We start from the raw sequence: 22,403 nt of genomic DNA on the forward strand, positions 1-22,403 counted from the left end.
ACTATTTTGCTTTACAATTGCTCTAGGGTAGGGAAAAACATTAGTAGTCTAGATTAAATAAGTGGATGGTATCCATGTCTCCACAGAAACTTGAAAAAACATTATTGATTATTGGCAGTTGGGAAAATGGACCTAAAACATGAGATAGAATAAACTCCATATTAAAAGGTTAAGCAATGCCTTCCTGATTCATGTATAAATAGATCCTTTGAACAATCATATGGGTAAAATTAAAAGTGAAAGTGTTCACAGTTTCTAGGACACTTAATTTAATGAAATTTGGAGTGCTATTTTCTATATACCCTTGGTAGTTGCTCTCCCTCTGCAACTCCAACAAAACAAGGAGAAAAAAATACCTGATATGGAATACAGGAGTCTAAAGGGCACTATTTACAATGACATGTGAAGAAAAGTGTATGAGCCAAACCTTCACATGTTCTTGTACTGCCTAAATTTCAAGTTGGCAAACTCTCTGTGAAGGTTACTCTCTCAATACAATAGCCAAGATTTTGAAATACTACTACACCTGCCTTTAAATCATGCTAATTCATGAGTTCAGAAAGGATGTATCATACAAAGAAAAAATAAACATTTATTTAGATGCTCTTCCAATCCCCAGAAAAAGTTCTTTTTCCGGTCTTCTCTGAGTTTAACAGTGTTTATTTTGTCTGTGTCTATTATTTCTTTATGTCTGTTGATTTTCAAGTTTGTAATCCAGGAGCTGGACTTTGATGATCCTTGTGGGTCCCTTCCAACTCAGAATACTACAGGATTCTATGACATTATAATTCTATGTGTCTAGTCAGAGATGGAATCACACTGCAGCCTTTATCTCTGCATAGGACTAACAGAAAACCACTATAATAACCTTGTGAACTCTTTACCTCTCTGTTAATCTTATCTGAAACAGAAAATATGTTTTATATTATTTTCTTTCTTATTCCTCTAATTGTTTATGAGACTGAAACATTCCTTTTGTTCTGTTTTATGAAGCCATTAACACCTGGATTGTGATCATGCTCTCTTTTCTGATCCTATCCTCTCTCACACTTAGCTGTACAAGTTCCTCCTCAGATGGAAATAGGAAACACCCTCAGGAGACGTTGCAGTAGAGATATTCCTGTATACTGCTGAATGGTTTGAAGAAGATCCTTTCTTTGTAATATCCTTAATTCACACATTTTATGTTTTCCCCCCACCTCCTAAGCTTGTTCTCTCTCTTCACTCTCATCTTCCTTTTCACAACCCTCCTAGGATAATCCATCTTGGATGTTTAATTGAAAAATTCTCTTTGTATTGTAAAACTGCCACATCATCCGCAGCCACACCTTGGCTTGTAGTAAATGTGCTACTTCCTTCCCATCCTTTTTTTTGTTTTCTGTTTCGTGTGTGAGATCATCAGCTAAAAACTCTACTGTGCAGACACACCTTGGCTTGTAGTAAATGTACTACTTCCTTCCCATCCTTTTTTTTTGTTTTCTGTTTCGTGTGTGAGATCATCAGCTAAAAACTCTACTGTGTCACCTTTGTACAATGTCTGATAGTGTGGCCCTGCTCTGAACTGCCCACACTAATTGATTTTTCAGCATCTACCTGCTAAGCCCACAGGAATGAACAGACATATTGACAACCTACTTGGGAGAGGAAAGCACTTTACCCTGTGCCTTTAGAATGGAGAGAGGCAATGACCCAGATATTCTCTTTCCTTTTGCAGCAGTCCCTGAGTTTGCTTGCTTTGAGGCTGCTTTCTTGAAGCTACCTGAGCAGTCTTAACTTTAGCAGGTGGCAACAGATAAAACACGGAATTACATTATATTTCTGATCTTTTTGATCTGTTACCCTGAGACACAACCTTAACCTGTGGGGTCTGATATCATTAACCTCTCCTCAACCTGGGGCTGACAGTCTTTCCAAGTTCTGCTTACTGAGAAGTCCACTGATGGTGGAGTTTTGTATGCTTTGTACTTGGCATCTTCCACTCAGCAAGTACAGCCATCTGTTTTAGTTCGTCATCGTACCAGTCACCCTTCAAAACTTCATGGACAACTTTTTCTAGCATTAAAATGCAAAGACCTCCACGCAGCAATAAGGAGGAAGGAAGAATAAATTAGGCAGTGCTTAGAATAGGAAAGACAGCAACCCTTAGATAAGCTATAGATGCTACATTCTCATTTGAATGTTAGCACGTTGCTAAGGAGATGGGCAAGGAAGAGAATTTGCAAGGGGTATCTACCTTAAGGAGCAGGGTGAGAAAAGCAGGTTGCCAGCTTCCCATCAGTTGGATGTCAGTTCAGAGATGAGGACAACAACCACTGTCCAAGATGTTGCTCTTTATCCCAAACTTCAGCTCAAAGCATCTGGGATACATTCTGGGAATTCTAAGTGCAAGAGACTGAAGATCTGTAACATAATCTCAATTTCACACTTATTAAGACACAGAGAAATTAAAAATTTGCTTCAGGTCACCCAGCAATGCCTTTCTTATTCAAATAAACCACCATATTAAAACAAATCTAAATAGTGACAGCATTAAATAAGTGCTGGATTTGGTCCACAGATTACAGCCATAGGAGTGAAGTTGTACCAGAGATATTCCAGCAAAAGTCTCTGTTACTAGATTGTGATACTTCTGTTAGAGACAGAAATTAAGACAAAAAGAAAGCAAATGGCATCTACAATAAAAGCTGCTGAGCATTCCAAACTCATTTAATATCTCAAAAAACAATTCTTTGAAAATAAAGATGTTTAGAAACAGCAGTTTAGCAGTTCTAAGCATGCTAGCACCATTACCAGAGAGATTCATCCTCCGGGGAATTAGAAATACTCATCTATGCTCCCTGCATTATAATCAGCCAATCTCATTATGCCTTCCTGCTTTATAATTATAGATCTTATTAACAAAGATAAATTTCATGAAAAATAGGCATTACAAATTGCATGTTTTTCAAAAGAAGAGGGAATAATTTAGTTTTGGATGCCAGTGAGATTGTTTCTTCATTTAGACAGAAAGTTTAGGTTTAGTTAATAACTACCTATCTGGCCTTTTCAGCTGTTCTTTTTTGTGTTAAGCACAACAGTGAGGATGTCAATTATGACATGAGGTGGCCTGGGTGGCCAGAGCATGTGGCTTTTTAGGTGCCACTACTGCAATGGCACACTGAACAGCTCATCTCTGCCCAGAAGGCCCACAGCCTTTTCCTGCAACCTGTAGTAAGCTGGGAAGTTTGGAAGCACATAAGCTCCCACTGCATGTACAAAACCAGGATATGACCAGTGTCAAACAGCAAAGTGGGTTGGGGGAACAAATACAGTTTATCAAATCTCTGAGAAGCAGGCACTGGTCTGATGGGTATCACAGTTCTCCTTGAAGACAGCTATGTCTGTGAGTGTGACTGCGTGATCTCCCTGAACTCTGAAAGAATTCTTCGAGTCTGTGGGAGGGAAAGGGATCACTTGCATAGTGACTAATCAGCTGGTTTTAAACTTGCTAAATACATGAACTGGTAGAGCAGGGAACTGACCACAGTTTGTGGTTGGGTTTAATCTCTAATAAGCAATCTCACATTAAGTCCTTCTCCACAGAGAAGGAGAGACCAGAAACTAGGAATCCTCTTTATGTCAGTTGTGAGTGTCAACCTGTAGTGTTAAAACTGAGTCTTAGCAATATCCTCTGTAACACTGAGATTATCCTGATAAACTATTACTATTCTTACATACTGTTCAATTACCAGTATTTTAGTATTAGAGGAAGGAAAAGAATAAGAAACTGTATTTGGTGTAAAGTTTTTAGCAGGGCCTGTTGGGATAGTACAAAAGGTAATGATTTTAAACTAAAATAGAGTTTAAGATTAGGTACACAGAAGAAATTCTTTACTGTGAGGGTGGTGAGACACTAGAACAGTTGTCCAGAGAGATGGCAAATGGAAATATTCAAGGTCAGATTTGATGGGGCTCTGAGCAATTTGAAGATGTCCCTGCTCATTGCATGGGAACTGGACTGGATGACCTCTAAAGGTCCTTTCTAACCCAAACTACTCTATGATTCTATGATACGATGAATGGCAAGGAGAAATAACTGTATGCTGGCTGTAATGCACACGCCCATCCTTACCTATGCCCCTCCAGGACAGGGCAGAACAGTTTGTTATAAGGGAGTGAAGCTCAGCGTGGGAAATGGGGAGGAAAGGTATTGTAACATTTCTTTCTCACTAGCCAAAAATATTTTAATTGGGAATAAATTAAATTAATTTTCACCAAGTGTACTTTGCCCATAACAGTAAACAGTAAGTAATCTTCTTGTCTTCATCTTGACCCGTGAACTTTCCTGTGCCTGTTGTTCTTATTTTCTCCCTTTGTCCCACTGAGGAGTGGGGAGTAAGAGAGAAGCTGGGTAGAAATTTGGTCCTTATCTACAATTAAGCCACCACAGCAACACATGATTAAACCGCTTTAATGTCAAAAATCAGCAGGAATTTGTTACTTCAGCTCCAAAGTGTTTCTGAAAAGCTTTTGTAGTAGTTACTGCACCTTAATATTGCTTTGATGAAAGCAGTCTTTAGGCAAGACAAAGCATAATTTTCCCACTATCAACAGGGAGTCCTGTTTCGGTATGCCACAGATCACTGCTACAGTTTATAGGAAATAAAGTTAATTTATTCATTTGAGAATATTGTTTCTTATATCAAATAACTTTTAACAGTTGATAAATGGAATGAACTTAACCAAGCTGTAAGCTGTATGAAGAGGAGAAAATGAAAAATTCAATTCTTAAAAGACAGCATCATGACAAATAAGCAAATTAAGGAATATTAATATTCAACTCCACTCTTTCTTTTTGCAAGAGCTGGCTTGAAAAATTCTTGAAAAACAGGTTTCAAATGATAAATGCCAATTTGACAGAAGATAATTGATGGAAGAACGCATCTACTCACTGAAATTGCTCAGCAGGAACCTTGTTCACCTGTCAGACTCTGCAGGCTGATGATTTTCTGTTAGACAGCTCCCATGCTCCAGGGAAGATGAGGAGGACTTCCATGTCTGAAGTCTGTGAGTTTCAGACTTCCAGGTCACTGAGGCAGTGACAAATTCTTCTGCCATGTCTGAAATGTAGTGCCTTGAAATCATTTAACACGGATGCTGTACTGTGAAAATAATAATCCTGTGTTACAGCTATAAAGACTCTCTAGATGCAAGCTGGCCTTAGACAAAAACATGTACTCCTTTGATATCTCTGGTTGTGGCATCCTTAAAGAAAAGAGTTCTGTTCAGAAAAATGGGAGAGTCTGCCTTGTGCCTGTATGTCAGTGGATCTGATCATGCACCACCTGTGTATTTAACCTCCTGAGACTGCAAAAGTCCTTTTAGAGATATAGCTGTCATTTTATAATCTGAGCATTTTGCTTTCCTGCATCAGGATTCATCTTTCACTTGTTCTGGAAAAGACAGCATAATAATGTAACCACTAACAATAATGTAACCTACCAATGTAACCGGTTAATACTACTCCAAATACCATTGTAGGGCATTCATTCATGCTTAATACATCTTTTTAATTTCCTTGACATCACGGTCAAGGTTAGTTACGCAAATTATGCAGTCTACACAAGTATGTTTTCTTCAGCCAGTTGCTACCAAGTGCAGCCCCTCAGACCATTTCCACAGAAGTGCCAGTGTGAGAGTCACTGGAAATGGCATAAACTAGTATTCTGCTGGGAGGCAGGGTCAGGAGACTCTGGCCTCTGCTTTGGTTCATGAGGGTTGTCCACCTGTGCTTAAAACACCAAGTGAAACAGTGTAACACAGATCTCCCCACCTAGCTTAACCAGGAGAAAGGAGCTTATGTAAAAACAGCCCTGTGACTATGCCAAATGCCAGCTGGCCACTACACACTTGAGCTTGGTACCACCCAAACCAGTGGTGGTTTTTAAGCTGTCCTTGTGAGATGAAATAAGCCATGAATTGTACTTTAAAATGACATCATCAGTAAAATTTTCCTCATCTGAGATACATGCCCTTGCAGAGAAATAAATACTATCACATCTCTATTTCACTTTTTCTATGTATTTAAGTATTTAAAAACTTTTAAAACTTTAAAATATTCCATGAAGTTACACTCACGTAACCTCCTGCAAATGGTTCTCTGTCCAATGACACTACAAAATTAAAAGAAATTCTGTTGCCTTGAGTAATTTTAGCTAGATCTATCAATTCTGATATTTTTTTTTTTCTGAGATGCAAGTATTATGGGACAGTAGCTTTGGACCTGTTTTCCAAGGAAGTGAAGAAGATCACAAGGCACTGTATTGCAAAGCCTCCCCTTCCTAAACCTAGGACTCCACTGCGCATTTCAAACTTCAGAGAGATACACAGTTCTCAAAGCCAGCAAATTCCCATACATTTTTTGAAAACTGATTGCTGGAGATGGATTGAAATGAGTGCTCCCACTAAGGAAAAGCCAGTTGCAGATCAGCCAGTTGGCCAATCACCATGGATATAATGAACAGGCAATAGGCACACGCTTATTTCAGCAGCGGCATATGTTGCCACATTCCCAGCCAAACTGGCAAAAGACATGAGAAGGAGATGGAAGAAGTACTTGAGCACTGAGAATGGGAAGGACTAAGGAATGTGGGAGACAAAAATAGTTTTTAAAAACTTCATTAGTTCCACTACTCACAGAACAACTTAACTTTGGTATCTTAAAACTGCAGATTTTTGCTTGAATAAAGGAATGTATGAATATCTTACGCGACAGACATATGGATTCTGCCTTTTAGTCTGTATTTCTTTAAGTGATGTTATAATAAGATGCATTTTATGAGAGCCTATGTTTCATTTGTGAATAGCATGAAAACTAGGTTGTTCTCTTCTATAGTATGAAGGAAATGTAAAGTGAGAGCTGTTGAAAAGGATTTTTTAACAGGATCATGAAGGTGATGCATTCTTATTCTGGTAATGACAGAATGGACTAATGGAATCATCAATACCTGTATGTAAACTCAAATCATATGAACTCAACAGAATCACTAAATTTTAGTTAAACAAAAGCTGGATTGCATTTCATTTTTCAGTGTCTGTCCTTCAGTCTAGCTGATAATTTGGAGATACTGAATTGTCTCCTTAAAATAAAGTAACTTTTATAAAAAAATAAAATTGTCTGATACAAATTAGATATCTAATATTTTTCTCTGTTACTGCAAAAAATTGAAGTATTACAGCCATTACATGAAGTCATAAATGCACACACATGTATACCCACATACATAAAACATTATGTATATTACATCCCTTTTTCCAAGTCATATTTAAACTTGTAGTAAAAAAAAGTGCAGGGAACCTCACGCTGAAATGAGTTGCTGGACTAACTTAAATATATAAGGCTAAGAACCTTGATGTGACCCGATTTCTAATTATACAACAATTCCATAAGTAACTGCTGAATATTTAAATAATGTATGTTTGTATATATTTGAATCTTCATTTACTGATATTCAGAAAGCATCTTCAGAACTCTCAGTATCAAATGAGATAATTTGAAATTACTGAATCACTCTTAGATACTGATGATTAATTGGAAGCAAAAAACATACCACTGGCTAATTAAAGCAATACAGTAAAGTCATTACAGCAAGAATCAAATAATCACCATTTTAGCTCAGCCTTCCCCATAAAATTTAAGGAAACCTCTATTTTCAAAGATCTGTGTCGTCAGTGAACAGGTTACTTCCAAAAGTTGTATGCATGAGTAAAAAGGAAGTACCAATGAATCAATAAGCAGTTATAAACTGAAAACTTAGTATGGTGTTCCAAGAAAAGAAGAGATCAGAGAATCACAGAAGGGTTGGTTTTGGCAGGGACCTCTAGAGTCCACCTGGCCCAAGCCCCCCTACCCAGGCAGGGTCATGGAGAGCCAGTTGCCCAGGACCATGTCCACATGGCTTTTGAGTATCTCCAAGGAGGGAGAGTCCAATGCCTCTCTGAGCAACCTTTGCCAGTGTTTGGTCACTCTTGCAATGAAACAGTGCTTCCTGATGTTCAGAAGGAACCTCCCGTGTTTCAGTTTGTGCCGGTTGTCTTTGGTCCTATCACTGGGCACCAATGAAAGGAGCCTGGCTCTTCTCAGTCTCCCTTCAGGTATTTGATACCTGATAAGATCTTGAAAACATCTTCCATGAAACTTATCTTTTCTAGGAGAGCCCCAGCCCCCTCAGCCTTTCTCCACAGGGAGGATTCCTCAGTTCCCTGATCATCTCTGTAGCTGTTCTCGGGACCCTCTCCCCTATAGCCATGTCTCCTTTGTACTGGGGAGCCCAGAACTGGACACAGCACTCCAGGTGTGGCCTCATCACTGCTAAAAAGAGGGCACAGATCCAGATCACCTCCTCTGACCTGCTGTGACTACCCCCAGCACATCCTCCTAGTGCAGTACAGGGTTCCATTAACCTCCTTTGACACAAGGGCACATCGTGGGTTCTTGTGGTGGTTGGACCCACCAACGCAGCTATATTCATAAAATATATTTTCTTTCTGTTCAACATACTGTTTAAACACATAGGGTGATTTTGCAACGTCAAGGCAGATGTGAGCAAAGCCTTTAATATGTACAGAAAGTGCCAATATGAACAGGAGCATTTAGATGGATCTGTTTACTGCTTACTCAGTAAAAACAATTTCCTAGTGGAAGCTGTGGGATGCAAGATATAGCTAGGAAAAGAAAAAATAAAAACTTGATCTTTTGTGAAGATAAGAGAGATGGACAAGCAAAGGGCTCTAAGCTAGACTTATGATCTTGAATACATACCTTTGGAGTGAAACTAGTTTTCAGTTTAAAAGCTGAGAACAGTTCAGAGTTCTTGTACCTCCCTGTCGTACTGCTTGAGTACACAATGAATGTATACAATAAAACCACGCTGAATGGCATAGAATTGCTCTATGAGAACAACTGGATGTTTGGCTACTAGACATGAATATTATTGCTATGTAAACAATAATACCACAATATTAACATAAAAAAGTTAAAAGTTGAGTATGTGAATTACTGAAACACTGTTTGCTACATTGTACTGAAAGGACTTAAATAATTTTTGAAAGAAGTAAAATTCCTTGTTGCAAGGCCATGCTGGAAACACTCTAGGTTTTTTTTTTTTTTTGTCATTTCCCAATAGAAAGGACGTATGATACATTTGAAGGCCTCTGACTATCTTAAAAGTATATATACCAGGAAAGGTTTCTGGTTATGAATAACATTTATAACTCTTCTGAGAATAAAAATAATAATCTCACATGTTACATAGTTCCCTTTACTCTGCTGATGGGAAAAGGGAAGGTTTCAGATGCATCTCTCAAGGCAATGTATTTCCTCTTCCTCATTTTAGTACACGTATTTTGCTGAAGGCTCTTTAAGCCTGCCACGCATTCCATGTCAGAGCCTTGGTCTGAAAAACATTAACCTCACATTCTCTCATTCCTGGAAAGCCCCCACAATGAAGACTTCCTACAGAAAATCAGTACTATATCTCACAGCAGTATAGCATCAACAGACAGGTCCAATACAGTTTTTCCATTTTGTGTGCTGGGTTATACAGGTCAGAATGACAAAACAAAGTGGCTTAAATTTGGCACCGAAATGTTTTTATTTTCAGATGTTGCAGAATGGGCACATCCCACTTTTAATGATCTCAAAAGCCTATGTCATAAATCAGCCACCTAAATATGAGCATTTGGCATTTTTGTCTCAGTGTTTTTCATATGAACAATATTTGTCTACATCTAATAGACCTTGATATTCAGCAATGATAACTACTTTCCAAGCAAAAAGCATACCTAAAAAAAAAAGCAGAAGAAAACTGAGAGAGAGCCAGCAGACAACACTTTAAATCAAAACTTGCCTGTGCAATTCTCAGGTCCAGCCTGAAGCTATGTAATTTGAAATATGAAGTACTTTCCAGGAGGATGAGATACTTTTACTGTAGCTAGTAAAGCAACTCTGGATTGTCACAACAACAGTAAATAGACAGATAAAATAAATCAAACTGACAAAATGTACTGTGATAAGAAAGTTCTGCAGAAGTACAAGAACCATTCTATTTCATTTCATTCAAACTGAATTATGCTCAATAAATAAAATACAACATGATGATAAAAATACCCCGTCTCTGTCTCCAGGCTACTTACAGCATAAGTGGATTAGATTCTGTGCATAATGAACTAGTAAACAGCAGACCCATATAAAATCAGGAAAGAGAATTTGATTTCAAATGCTAAAACAGTACGAAGTTGACAATTGCACAGAGTTATTAGCCAAATGCTAGGCAGTCAGCCAGAAGGCTTCAACAAAAATTGCCTTAAGCAAGAGCAGCAAGCAAGGGGAGGAGTTAACAGGGAAAAAATGAAAGGGGGAAAAATCCATTAAAATCACTCATGGGATGATATTTGTCACAAGAAAGGCCAGAACGACAGACGATTAAGATCTTATTGATGGAAAAAAGTGCAAAAAATAAGAGCAGATTTAATGTAAGAGGACGTCAGCAAAACAAGCAGTACATTACCAAATACAAATCTAGAAAACTCCTCCATTAACAGCAAAGGGACAGCCATTTTATTCTGTTAGTCTGTTGTAATTCCCTTTAGAGTTCACTTGGATAATGAGTGATTAATGTCTGTGTGCCTAAAACTAAAACTGTGTCCTAATTGGGTTTGGCTGAGCTAATTGCCTCTGATCAATAAAACTGACACATAATAGGCTTGTCCTTCCAGAATCTCAGTCTGGGTATCATTGCACTTCCCTCAAACCACGCTTCTGACATCCAGGGGAACAGAAATTGGTCACGTTCATAGAAAATTGGACGTAACACAGAAGAACTTAAACAGAGCAGTAAGCACTGGGGAAATGTGTATTTTATTTGACTAAAAGCCCCTTGTGCTTCATGGCACATCCCACCCACTAGCAGCAGTTTCCTATGCTTGCAGTCCCTTCTCTGCCATCAGCATTCCTGTGCTTTCCTTATGCCAGCACAGAGACCCCAGTAGAGCAGACTGGGAATACAGCGGGGCGGGGGGCTCCCCTCCCAGAACACCTCCAAAACACACAGGTTCTGTTAGGGTTCTTTACCATCCCAATGTCCCTGTAAGCCTGATCCTAAAGTCACACCAGCATTTTCTGGCACTGCAATGACACAGAAAATACACGACTTTTTCCTAAAATCAACCATAGCCATGGGGAACATCTAATGATAGGATAAAATGCCTACTCTAGCAAAATTACTCACAAGTGCAATAAAAATAGCAGACACAATGTAACTACTTAATACTACTCCAAATACCATTGTAGGGCATTCATTTATGCTTAATACATCTTTTTAATTTCCTTGACATCATGGTCAAGGTTAGTTACGCAAATTATGCAGTCTACACAAGTATGTTTTCTTCAGCCAGTTGCTACCAAGTGCAGCCCCTCAGACCATTTCCACAGAAGTGCCAGTGTGAGAGTCACTGGAAATGGCATAAACTAGGATTCTGCTGGGAGGCAGGGTCAGGAGACTCTGGCCTCTGCTTTGGTTCATGAGGGTTGTCCACCTGTGCTTAAAACACCAAGTGAAACAGTGTAACACAGATCTCCCCACCTAGCTTAACCAGGAGAAAGGAGCTTATGTAAAAACAGCCCTGTGACTATGCCAAATGCCAGCTGGCCACTACACACTTGAGCTTGGTACCACCCAAACCAGTGGTGGTTTTTAAGCTGTCCTTGTGAGATGAAATAAGCCATGAATTGTACTTTAAAATGACATCATCAGTAAAATTTTCCTCATCTGAGATACATGCCCTTGCAGAGAAATAAATACTATCACATCTCTATTTTGCTTTTCTATGCACAGCCATGCCCTCTAGTGGAACTGGCTGGTTTGCTGAGTGCTTTTTCCTTTTCTCAAAATCAGCACACTCTCAAATACATTCACCAGCAGGAGTTATGATCCTCACTTTCTTTTTGGAAGTTGCTGTATTATTAAATTTAAAGAACTTACTTGTACAGAAGTTTCAAGATACTGAGAGAATCCAAATGATAAAGTTTTAAATAAAGTCCTTGCTTTTGAGGCATCCTTCCTATTAGTTGTTCTTTTGATAGATGAAAATCCTGCTTTGTGGTCTTTTACACAGTGTCACAGTCAAGTCAACTAATTTAGGAAGAGACAAAAGGAACTGAAGTACTCTGGGACCACTGCTGACCTATCCCATACTTTCATAGCAAGAGCACACAAAAATGACAGATAACTTCAGTAACAGTTGAAATTACAGTTTCAGGCCCAACTTCCACTTGCAAGCTCACTGGTGGAGAAACCTAGAGCTTGCAATCGCATGCAGTAAAAATACTAAAGACCAGGAATAAAGTGAAGGCAGAAAAGAAGATGAGGAGAAAGATAACAGGAGCCCATATCCTGCTTTCTAAATAGTTTTTAGGGTCTGCCAGCTTCAGTGGTGACAGCAAAATTTTTATCAACATCTCCATGAGTGCACACAGGTGTGACTGAAGATTAAGAAACACAAAGTTGTCCCACTGAATTAGGAGAGTTAGAGCAGCCATGTTGAGATGGTCACTCCCAGCACATCAGGACATGTTTTACCACCTCACTGTGAATGAAGATTAAGAAAACACAAAGTTGTCCCACTGAGAGTTAGAGCAGCCATGTTGAGATGGTCACTCCCAGCACATCAGGACATGTTTTACCACCTCATCCAGTCAGGTATAACTGCTGGCTGCCCTTGGAATCTGCCTGTCCCAAGGTGTGTGCTCTCTTCCTCCCCCCAAGAGCAATTAAGGTCCAGCAGAAGGAGGATCCTAATGCCTGTTTAGCTTCATAACTCTGCTTAGCCACTAATTCCCTCCACCCCCAATTTCTTCCAATAGTTCAGAAAGGTAGGAATTCATCATGTCTTCATTCACTAGATACAATGTAAGGGAGTGGGAGGTGAGAACCAAGGAATTCGCCATTATTTTTATCTATTGCTACAATGTGCCTCTCCCCCCAGTCTTTTTCATAGAAACAGTGAAACTGAAGCAAGTCATGACTTGATTATTATTTGAGAATTATAATTCACTTTCATGCTATCAAAAAGGTAGTCCATTAAAAAGTTAACATCTAAACCAGCTCTTTGTACGTATATTAACCTGGAGATTCAGTCCCATACTTGTTCTTGTGTAACTGAATTAAGAATATTTTAACTTGGTTTGCAGAAATTATTCTTCCAGTTCTCTTTAGGACTAGGAATGATTACAGTCTATTTCTTCTTCTGCTAGGTACAGGGGGGAAAAAAAAATTGAAATTCCAAACACACAAATAAAAGAAAACCCCTCCCTCATAATTTCCTTCATTGAGATAAAAAAATATTCTCTGTTCATATAACATAAAAACTTTGTGTTAGCTGCAGAGACTATTACAAAGCTAAACCCCAAGAGTTAGTACAAATAAGAGCAGAAATTAACTCTTATTAGAAAGCTCTAAAGGTTAATTTGGAAAAGAAGAAGCTGCTAGAAATGGTAATGAGGCCTCAGGATAAATGAGACTATGACAGATAGTTCTTAGGATTAATGCTTTAGTTTCCACTGATATAATGTAACCCCACTGAAGTTTTGGGCATATAAAACTTTTTGATAGGTGCCAACCTTTCTTTTCAGCATGCAATGGAATTCCTGCAAGAAATGTTGAATCAGATCTTTAAACACTTTCATTAAAATCTTTATCAATTACAACAGCAGATTTTTAGAATTAAAGTTTGTCTCAGGTATTTCTAACAATATTTAAGCTTTATATCAGTACAGATCCAGCTAGCAAAACAAAATATGTATAGAAGAGCTATAATATCTACTAGCCGTGTTTAAATTATATTCTACAGATTATTAAAACCAAAAAGTCTTAAATTTGCACCCAAAATATAAAGTTTGTTAAACCATACTATCAGCAAGACTTAAGGAGAAGAGGAAATAAGTTACTTCTACAAACCTGAGAGATTCTGAAAGGGCTGAGAGTTTTATTCACTATTTCTAGTCAATTTGAGAATGTCATATTGGATGTTATCAAGCTAACTGCACTCAAAAGAAGAGATCAAGACATAAACTAGATAGATACCTAAACGAACTACATTTAACAACATATCAGCATTTATTTAAAATGATCTTTCACTGAAAAGCTTAACAAGCACGAGCCTGGTATCTGCAGCATCACTCTTTCAGAACAGTCTTAATCTAAAGTCAATCTAAATGGGGGTCATCAAAGCCTAGGAAAAGGTGGAATTATGGAAAGGCATGACTATGGATGACTTTGTACAGCAAAATCTGTTATAGAAATGTAGCCTAATTTATGCTTCTAAGGGAGGCTGATCTAGAAAATAAAAGAAATCTTCATTGGACATAAGAGTTACAAAGTCAAATACATTTCTGTGTTTTGCTCTAAAGATTTATTGCTACTGACTAGTATCACTGTTCTTTATAGATGTACAAAGCACAGAATGCCTATACATTTTTTGTACAGACCAGTAGAGCCAGTCACAGTGGGTTTGCAGAAGGTACTACATGTGCTTGTATCAGAGAAGCAGAAGGATAAACTAGGAAGTCCTAGATCAAATTCAGGTCAGAATTAATATCAAATAACCAGCCCTGAACTACTAAATTACTAAATGAGCAGAGCAGGTCATTGATAGTAAAAATTTATTTAGCATTAATTTTATCTCTAGAAAACTTGACCCAAAGGCCCTGGCAGAATTTTAGGTGGCACTGGGCTGAACTAACACCTGAAGGATGTGTCTCAGAGCTGTTAAATTAATTGTTAATGTGCATGAATATGAATAAAATAGTATCAATATGTAACTTGTGTTCAAAATGAAGCAATGTAATTCAGTTTTAGTGATGGAAATGTTATAGCTCTGCACTTTCTGGACAAACTGGGGAATCTCCACATCAGATCAACACATAAAAGAAGTTTGGAAACTGACTACAAGGGGATAAAAAGAGAAGGCTTATTCACTCTAGAAACAAAAAAGAAGATCAAGCTAAACAAGTGAGCTGATAAGGAGCTTGCAGAATCTCCTTAATTTAAAATTCCTAAGAACCAGTTAAACAAAGTTTACACAGAGTATTTATAATTCATCACAGCCCTTGAGCAGGGGATGTGCTTTTAGAAGTTTCTTCCAGTTTTGTACTTCTAGAATTAGTGACTGTTAATACTATCTCAACACATTTCTTTTCCCAAATCCTACACAGACATGTGAAACAAAACTGTACAGCAGTTTATGAATAGTTTTTCTAACTGCAAAAGTAGCAATGGAGTCTAAAAGTGCTTATTCACTGTGAAATAGCAGGGCCGCCGCTGACAAAAACCATTCACAGAAAATTGAAAATATGTAACACTGAAGAAATTAATATGATTTCTCAAAGGAAAGCTGAAAATTAAAGGTTAAAACCCCTCCCTTGTCTTCTGATCACTTTAATTCCTGTAACATACATTACATAAAGCCAGATTGCACAGCTTTTGTCAGCATTTGCAATGCATGTCTGTGAATACATCAGAAAACATTTGATTCAAGGCCTTCCCCCCCTTGACTGAAGAATTAACTGTGCAGGCGAGTAGGAAGTCTCTATTTTCAGATATTGTTGTTAGGTCAAGCATGAGAAAAATACCTTCTAAATGTCATATTTTATTTTTTTTAACATAACTTTATATGCAGTCTGCCATGAAAGCTGTCTTTCTGACCTCAAGATAAGGCAAGCTACATCAATTTCAATGTTTGGAATATCAACCCAACTATTTTTCTTTTAGCAGGCATTTAGCTTTTAATTTGAATTTCTGCCACAGAGCAATACTTTTTTTTCTCATAAGCCAAAGCAGAAACAATCTATAGGTCATACACTCTTCTGAAAGCACAGAAGCTGTGTTGGGATTATGGCATCAATTTTCCAGTTGATTCAAAGTACCTCTAACCACTCCTGAATATACTTCTGCAGTAAGTATCAAATAACATCCAGCAGTGGCTCTCTACACACATTCTCCTTGCAATGTGCTCTTCTCTTAATATTTTTTGTAATTTTCAACTGAAATTGAATTGGTTAGAAAATAAAATGTTTTGACTTTGAAATCTCATCTTTCTCTAAAAGTTGAAGTCTCAATTAAACCAAAGTCTAAGATTTCCCAGATCCACCTAAATCCTATGTCCCTGTCATTCAAACATTAACAGGGTGTGAGATTGTCTTCCTGTTACTGTAACTGTAAATGCAGCCGTCCAGAAAGACTGGCCAATTGTTCTGAAAAGGTCTTGATTCCACTTAAATTGTCTGAAGATTTGCTGAATGACTCCTAACAATTATTATTTTAGCAGACAGTACCTAGAAATTTAATTTAAACTTTTCACCTGATTATTTACTATTTGTAAAACAGCCTTTTTTCTTTTAGGACGTTGTTTGTAAAAATTGCTAGTATCTATAAAGCTGTCTCCAAAAAAAAAATAGTGGAGGGACACATAGACAAACAATTCAACGATCAGCTTTGCAAGGACTTTGAAAGGTTATCATCTATCCCTTAGTCCAAGAACCTGGCAACCCTAGGGACACCCAGTGAATTTGCTTCCTGTACTTTTAAGATTTTGTCACAGAACCTTATTCCCTGAGCTCACAGGATAGGTCAGGTTGGAATAGACCACAGTGGGTCACCTGCTCCAACCTCCCTGCTCAAGCAGAGTCATCCCAGAGCACATGGCACAGGATTGCATCCAGATGCGTCCTGAATATATCCAATCAGGGAAACCACAACCTCTCTGGGCAACCTGTTCCAGTGCTTGGTCACCCACACCGTCAAGTTCTTCCTCGTATTCTGGTGGAACTTCCTGAGCATCATTTTACACCTGCTGCCTCCTGTCCTACGGCTGGGCACCACCCAGCAGAGCCTGGTGACATCCTCTCGGCACCCTCCCTTCGGACACTTACAGACATTTATATGGGCCTCTTCCCCCTCACTTGCCTCTTCTCAAGGCTGAATGAACAGGCCCAGCCCCCTGAGCCTTTCCTCGTAAAAGAGATGCTCCAGTCCCTTGATCAACTTTGTATCGCTAAGGAGGTCACTCCTATGCTACCGTCGCTGAAGTCAAAATCCCTCTGGTGAGGGTCCCAACCTGCCAAGGCGCTTTCCTGTGGTCTCTAAAATAACCTCTAAAAAGCCGTAACTTCAGGGATTCGCACGCTGCTCAAGATCTGTCCTTGATGCCGCCCGGGCTTTAAAAAGGCAGCTTTACCCTCGCACCACGGGGGACACAGAATGAGGGGTTCAGCTCTCCCAAACAAACCTCCCCGCTCCCGACTCCGCCAGGACGCGCCGGGAGCCGGGGGGGCAGAAGGGACGGGGCGGGCTGAGGGGAGGCGGCACCGGGGCGGGAGCTGAGCCGAGCCCCGCCCGCGCCCCGCCCTCCGGCGCTGGCCTTCGCAGCCGGGAAAGGCCGGGAAGATGCTGGAGACGCTGCGGGAGCGGTTGCTGAGCGTCCAGCAGGACCTCACCGCCGGGTGGGTATCGCTGCGGCACCGCGGGGCTGGCAGGGGCAGCCGGAGAGGGGCCCGCGGCCCGCGGCCCGGCAGGGCAGGGGGGGAAAGCAGGTGACCGGGGGCCGGGGAGGCGTGGACTGGCACCGGGAGGGAGGAAGAGGAGGAGATTGCGCAGACGGGAGCCACTGCCGGGCTCTGTCACCCGGGGTGCCCTCCTGAGTGCGGGGACGGGCTGGAAAAGCGGCTCCAAGGTCCCGCATCCCGCCGTGTTCCCGCCTGGGCTGGGCGGCTGATGGCGGGCTGGCGGGACCTGCGGTGCCGCGGGCAGCTCTGGGGAGCAGGAGGAGGAGCCGCGGTGCCCGGGAAGCAGCTGCGGTCAGGGGAAGGAGAGAGAGAGAGAGAGGGGGACAGACAGACCGCTGTTGTGAGAGAAGACGTGAATGGGGTCAATTAACGCGCTTGAATTTTTTATGAAGTTACCGGCCTTCGAGGTTTCATGGATCAGCGTAATCCCTTAAAGAGCGTTTCTGAGCGCCGCTTGGTGTGTGGAGAAACTTGCTTTTCCTTGGAAGATGAGTTACTTGGGGAAAAGGAGCGCAGGATAAGCGGATGGAACAGCCCCACGCTTGCAATAAAAAGTAGAAAGATATTCTTCCTACGTTGTCTGACAAGGTTTATTTGGGTAGGCCCCGTGTCGATGCTGTTTTTAGTACAAGCAGGTGGCCCGAGTGAGTGTCACTGGAAGCCAGCGAGTGGCCGGAGGACAAGGTCATGCCTGTGCTGCAGAGCTGATGGCTCGTGATGAGCCACAGGGGAGTATTGTGTTGTAATCAATTACTTTTAAAAACTGTGTGGCCTTTGGCAGTGTTAAGGCTGCCTTGTAATATCCCTATGGTAAATATTTATATATAGTGAGGAATCCCTGTGTACCCCAGAAACTTAAAATAAGCAGTTTATCATTACTTACTTGTATACCAGTGTATGATGGTCAAGAGAAACTGATAGAAGAGGCTGCCAGTCAAACAGATAAATTTCTTGCATGCTGTCTCATCTTACCAAACACCAACTGAATATTAAACTGTCTTAAAAATACAGACAAAATCATTGCTTTATTTCTGTCTGTCTTTCTGTTTTGCTTTTCAGAGGAGTTGGTATCTCAGTACAGTGTAAGGCTCTTTTGAAAAGGGTGTTTTTCACATGGTGAAAGAAAACAACAGGAAGGTCATAACATGCCAGATCTGAGAGTCATTTAACTCTGTGGTTCTGTATTTGTGTTTTTCTTACTTGCTGCAGTGGAATCAGTATATTTCCATGTATTTTGCTTTTTTCCTGGTGTTGCAGTGTTTTGTTCTGAGAACAGTCCCTGATTTCGTAATGTCCATCTTTGTTTTTTGGCAGCTCCATTAATGTGCCCTTTTGCCAGTGTCCTGTCTTTAAGTGGTATTTTCATCTGTGGAGTAATTGTTGGGGGTTTTTTAATGGTTTTTTTATTTGTGGTGTTATTTGTTTTTTTTTTTTTTTTTTTTTGTTTTGTTTGTTTGGTTTTTGTTAGTTTTTTTTTTTTTTCCATCAGGAACCAGTATCTCAGAAACACAGTGGCAGAGGCTGTAGTGGAAGGGATTTTTTTCTTTTAGTGTCCTCATGTAGCCAGAACAAACACAAGTTGACCTGGTTTGCCCCCTCTTCCTTCCTAGACCATGCACCCTAATTTCTTGGTGTTCTGGATTACTCTGTTCTGCACCCCACCAAAGTGGTAAAAGAAGTAATTTTGTGATGTTGAGACTTCAGCTTAAAATTGTATAATTCTCAAAACCCAAAGAAAGTATTATTGGTGTCAAGTTGTGGCCAACTTGTTAACTACACATAAATCCTTGCGAAGTAGAACAAGTTGAATTTCATGAAATTGTGAGGGGGAAGGTATTCCAGGACTTTTAAGAAAATAATATCACTTCCTGAGGAGTATGGGAACATGTATGTATTGCTGAAAAACATTAAATCTGGGTTGTGTGGTTTAAAGAGAGCAGTTTAGCCATTTCTGTGGCCTCCTTCCTTGCTCATTTGTGTCTGCTGTCTAAGTCTACGTATCCTGTGAGCAAGGTATCGAAATTTTGACCCACTCACCTGTTAGCAAGCTTTTGCAGGCAGAGGAAAATCCACCAGAATGGATGCAGAAGAGTGCTGCTGTTTCAGGCTGGGCTGCATAACTGGGGAGCATGGCAGTGCAGAAGGGCAAATTGCACAGCTTCCCTCAGCAGTGGGTTCTTCCTCAGTGTGCTGTGGTTGTTGCTACTTGGCCTGGCTGTTATAAACAGCTCTGTAAAAGGGAGTGGAGACCTGCCTTAGCATGTCTTCTCTCAAATTGTAAACCACCTGGCGTGCTGTAGAGCTTTGATGTTTCTTTGAGTTCCTGGAAAATTGATCAAGACTGGGGGAGTGATTTGACTACCCCTCAAAGCAGCCTGAATATCTGTCTGTATATTAGGTTGTTTCCCAGCCCCTGGGTCACTCAGGATTACAGATCTCTCTGTCATATGTGGAGGATGTCTTTGAGTGTCATAGTTCATTTTTATCTTGCTTATGTCTGTGTCATTTATTTCTTACTGTCCCGAGCAATAAAACTTTTTTGTGACCACAAAGGGCCTAGAAATTGAGGACAGCCATTGCCTGGGTGGTCAGGGAATAGCCAGCAGGTTTGGTTCTCACTGTGTCAACTTGACTAGCATACATATGTGTATATATATATCTATGTATATATATATATCTATCTATATCTATCTTGACTGATAAAGAGTGGAAAGAGTTCAGGGAAGGGTTGTTTGGTTGGTTTGGAGGTTTTTTGTTTTTTTTTCTTTAGAGGAGCAAGATACCAATCAGTTTGAAATAGACAGTGTGTGAAAGAAGCCTCAGATATGCTCAGTATCAGTGCACTGTGGTGATGCTGCTGGGGGTTCTGAAAGCTGGCAGAAGAAAAGTTTTGCTTCTGCTGGTTTTGTGTTGGCAGACTTATGGCAGGTGGGCACATGTGTATGTATGACTGTCATGCTTTTCCTTGCCACAGGAGGAAAATTGTAAATTCTTCCTGTAAATGGTGTTCCTCAGGGCTGGATTGGTTATTTCTAGGCAGGTCTTTAGTTCCTGTCTGCTAAGGAAATTGTATCAAGAGGTGAATGACTTTTGTACACAACTGATGCCTGATGCACTTCTGCAAAAAATCTAAAGATTTAGCAGCAGTCTCAGTGGAAATAAATTCATATGAGGGTCTCCACAAAACTAAGGGAAATTTGATTTATTTCTGAATCAAGATGAAAAAAAATTAAATGTAATAGACTAGAATTAACAGAATGTTTTCAAACAATTTGTTCTCTATTTTTGGTGTTACAAATGTCTGATGGATTTGTGTTTTGATTTGTAGGTTGAAGACTTTGGGTGACAAATCAAGAGATGCAAAGAAAAATAGGCAAAGGTACTTCTGAATGTTTTAATATATAGCATTAATATAAGATATTCTTGCTAAGGAAAAATTTGAAGTGGCTCATATATATGAGCAAATTGCAAGAACATTTGCATATAATTTTACAAAATGCTATTTTGACAACAGAGAAGCTTAACCAAAGCAAATGCATTGCTTAATACAACCTTCATTGATAGACCTAAATAATTTCTAATGGCTTTCAATCAGTTTATAAATTGCTATTTGAATTAAATGAATATGCAGTGTTATTGTAGTACCTCATAGAAGATTCAGGTTGTGCTACACTGAAATGTAATTGTTTACAATCGCTGTGAATCTCATGTCCTAAAATTGTAAGTCAGGGTTTTTTTTTAGTGTAAAAACAATAGCAGCCTTTTTATTGTGGAAAATATGTGTGCAATGAAATATTTCAGTTTTCTATTTCAAGAAGTTTTGATAATTGTGCTGATTTTCTTTTCTTTCTTTCATGGATTTGAAGGGTTTTATTCATCCTCTGCATTTTAGTTCTCTGCTCATTTTTTCAACCTTTATAAGCTGCAGGGAAAGACTACTTGTCTGTAAATATCTGTGAGAGCTGCTTCTTAAAATCAGATATGCTTTAGTGTAAAGCATGTTCTTAGTAAAACATACTATGTAGACAGAAATTAATTTAAAAACAAGCCAAGTGCTAAAGATAAAGCATCTGAAATAAACTGGCCTAAGTTGTGAATCCTGGTATTTTAGATTTTTTTTTTTTAACAGAGGACTAGTTGTATGGACAAGGCATGGAGGCTAAACTAAGTATGGGTGAAAGTCTGAATAAAACTATTTTAGGCAACTGCCTTCTCTGTGTGTTTCCAGTCCATAGTATTTTGGTTCTTCTGGAGTACTATTATAAATATCCATTGCTTTTTGAGACAAGCACTGGGTGAACCAATTGAAGCATCAGAAACAGGGGAATGCTGGGGTGGCCTCTGCTTTGCTGATAAAGTTCAGGGACAAACACAGCTCAGCTTGATTGTAAGGATGGCTCAGGGCATATGGATGGGAGCCAAGGAGAGGCCAGTGAGGGTGGTGGTGTTACAATGGGAGTTTGTCACTGACCTTCTGACCAGGGAGAGAATGATGTTTTCTCCAAATAACTTGAGGAAGCTTCTGTATCATTAAACCCTTGTGGGGGCCTTTAGCTTCCAGCTCCTGAAAGGACAACCCATCAGTATGCAGTCAAGAAGTGCCCTGGGAGGGTGTCAAGGATAACTGTTTAATGGCTCTTTATGACCTCTTTGGCATGCTGGAATAGCCTTAGGAAAGCTAGAGCTCACCTGGAACTGGCATTTGCAAGACATGTCAAGGACAAGAAGAGCGACTAGTCCTGCACTGGTAATAGAAGGCTGAAAGAAAACATGGGATTAGTGATGAATGGGCTGAATTACAGCA

At 39.7% G+C, this 22,403-nt stretch overlaps 1 protein-coding gene across 2 annotated transcripts in view; it reads left to right on the forward strand.

Annotated features, from left to right (window-relative positions):
* Positions 1-17,423: 17,423 nt before the first annotated feature.
* The window catches only part of DTNBP1 (dystrobrevin binding protein 1), a 63,756-nt gene continuing 58,776 nt past the window's right edge, over positions 17,424-22,403 (forward strand). Inside the window, exons 1-2 of one of the 2 annotated variants that reach the window (XM_039711973.1) lie at positions 17,424-17,536; positions 20,928-20,978. In XM_039711973.1, coding sequence (XP_039567907.1) covers positions 17,481-17,536; positions 20,928-20,978 — 107 coding nt within the window. In that variant the 5' untranslated portion in view covers positions 17,424-17,480. Of the gene's footprint in view, positions 17,537-17,692; positions 18,328-20,927; positions 20,979-22,403 lie in introns of those variants that run through there. The other variant, XM_039711974.1, reaches the window with a different exon arrangement.

Source organism: Passer montanus, unplaced genomic scaffold, assembly GCF_014805655.1.
Source record: "Passer montanus isolate IOZ18808 unplaced genomic scaffold, ASM1480565v1 scaffold26, whole genome shotgun sequence".
NCBI classification, from domain to species: Eukaryota; Metazoa; Chordata; class Aves; order Passeriformes; family Passeridae; genus Passer; species Passer montanus.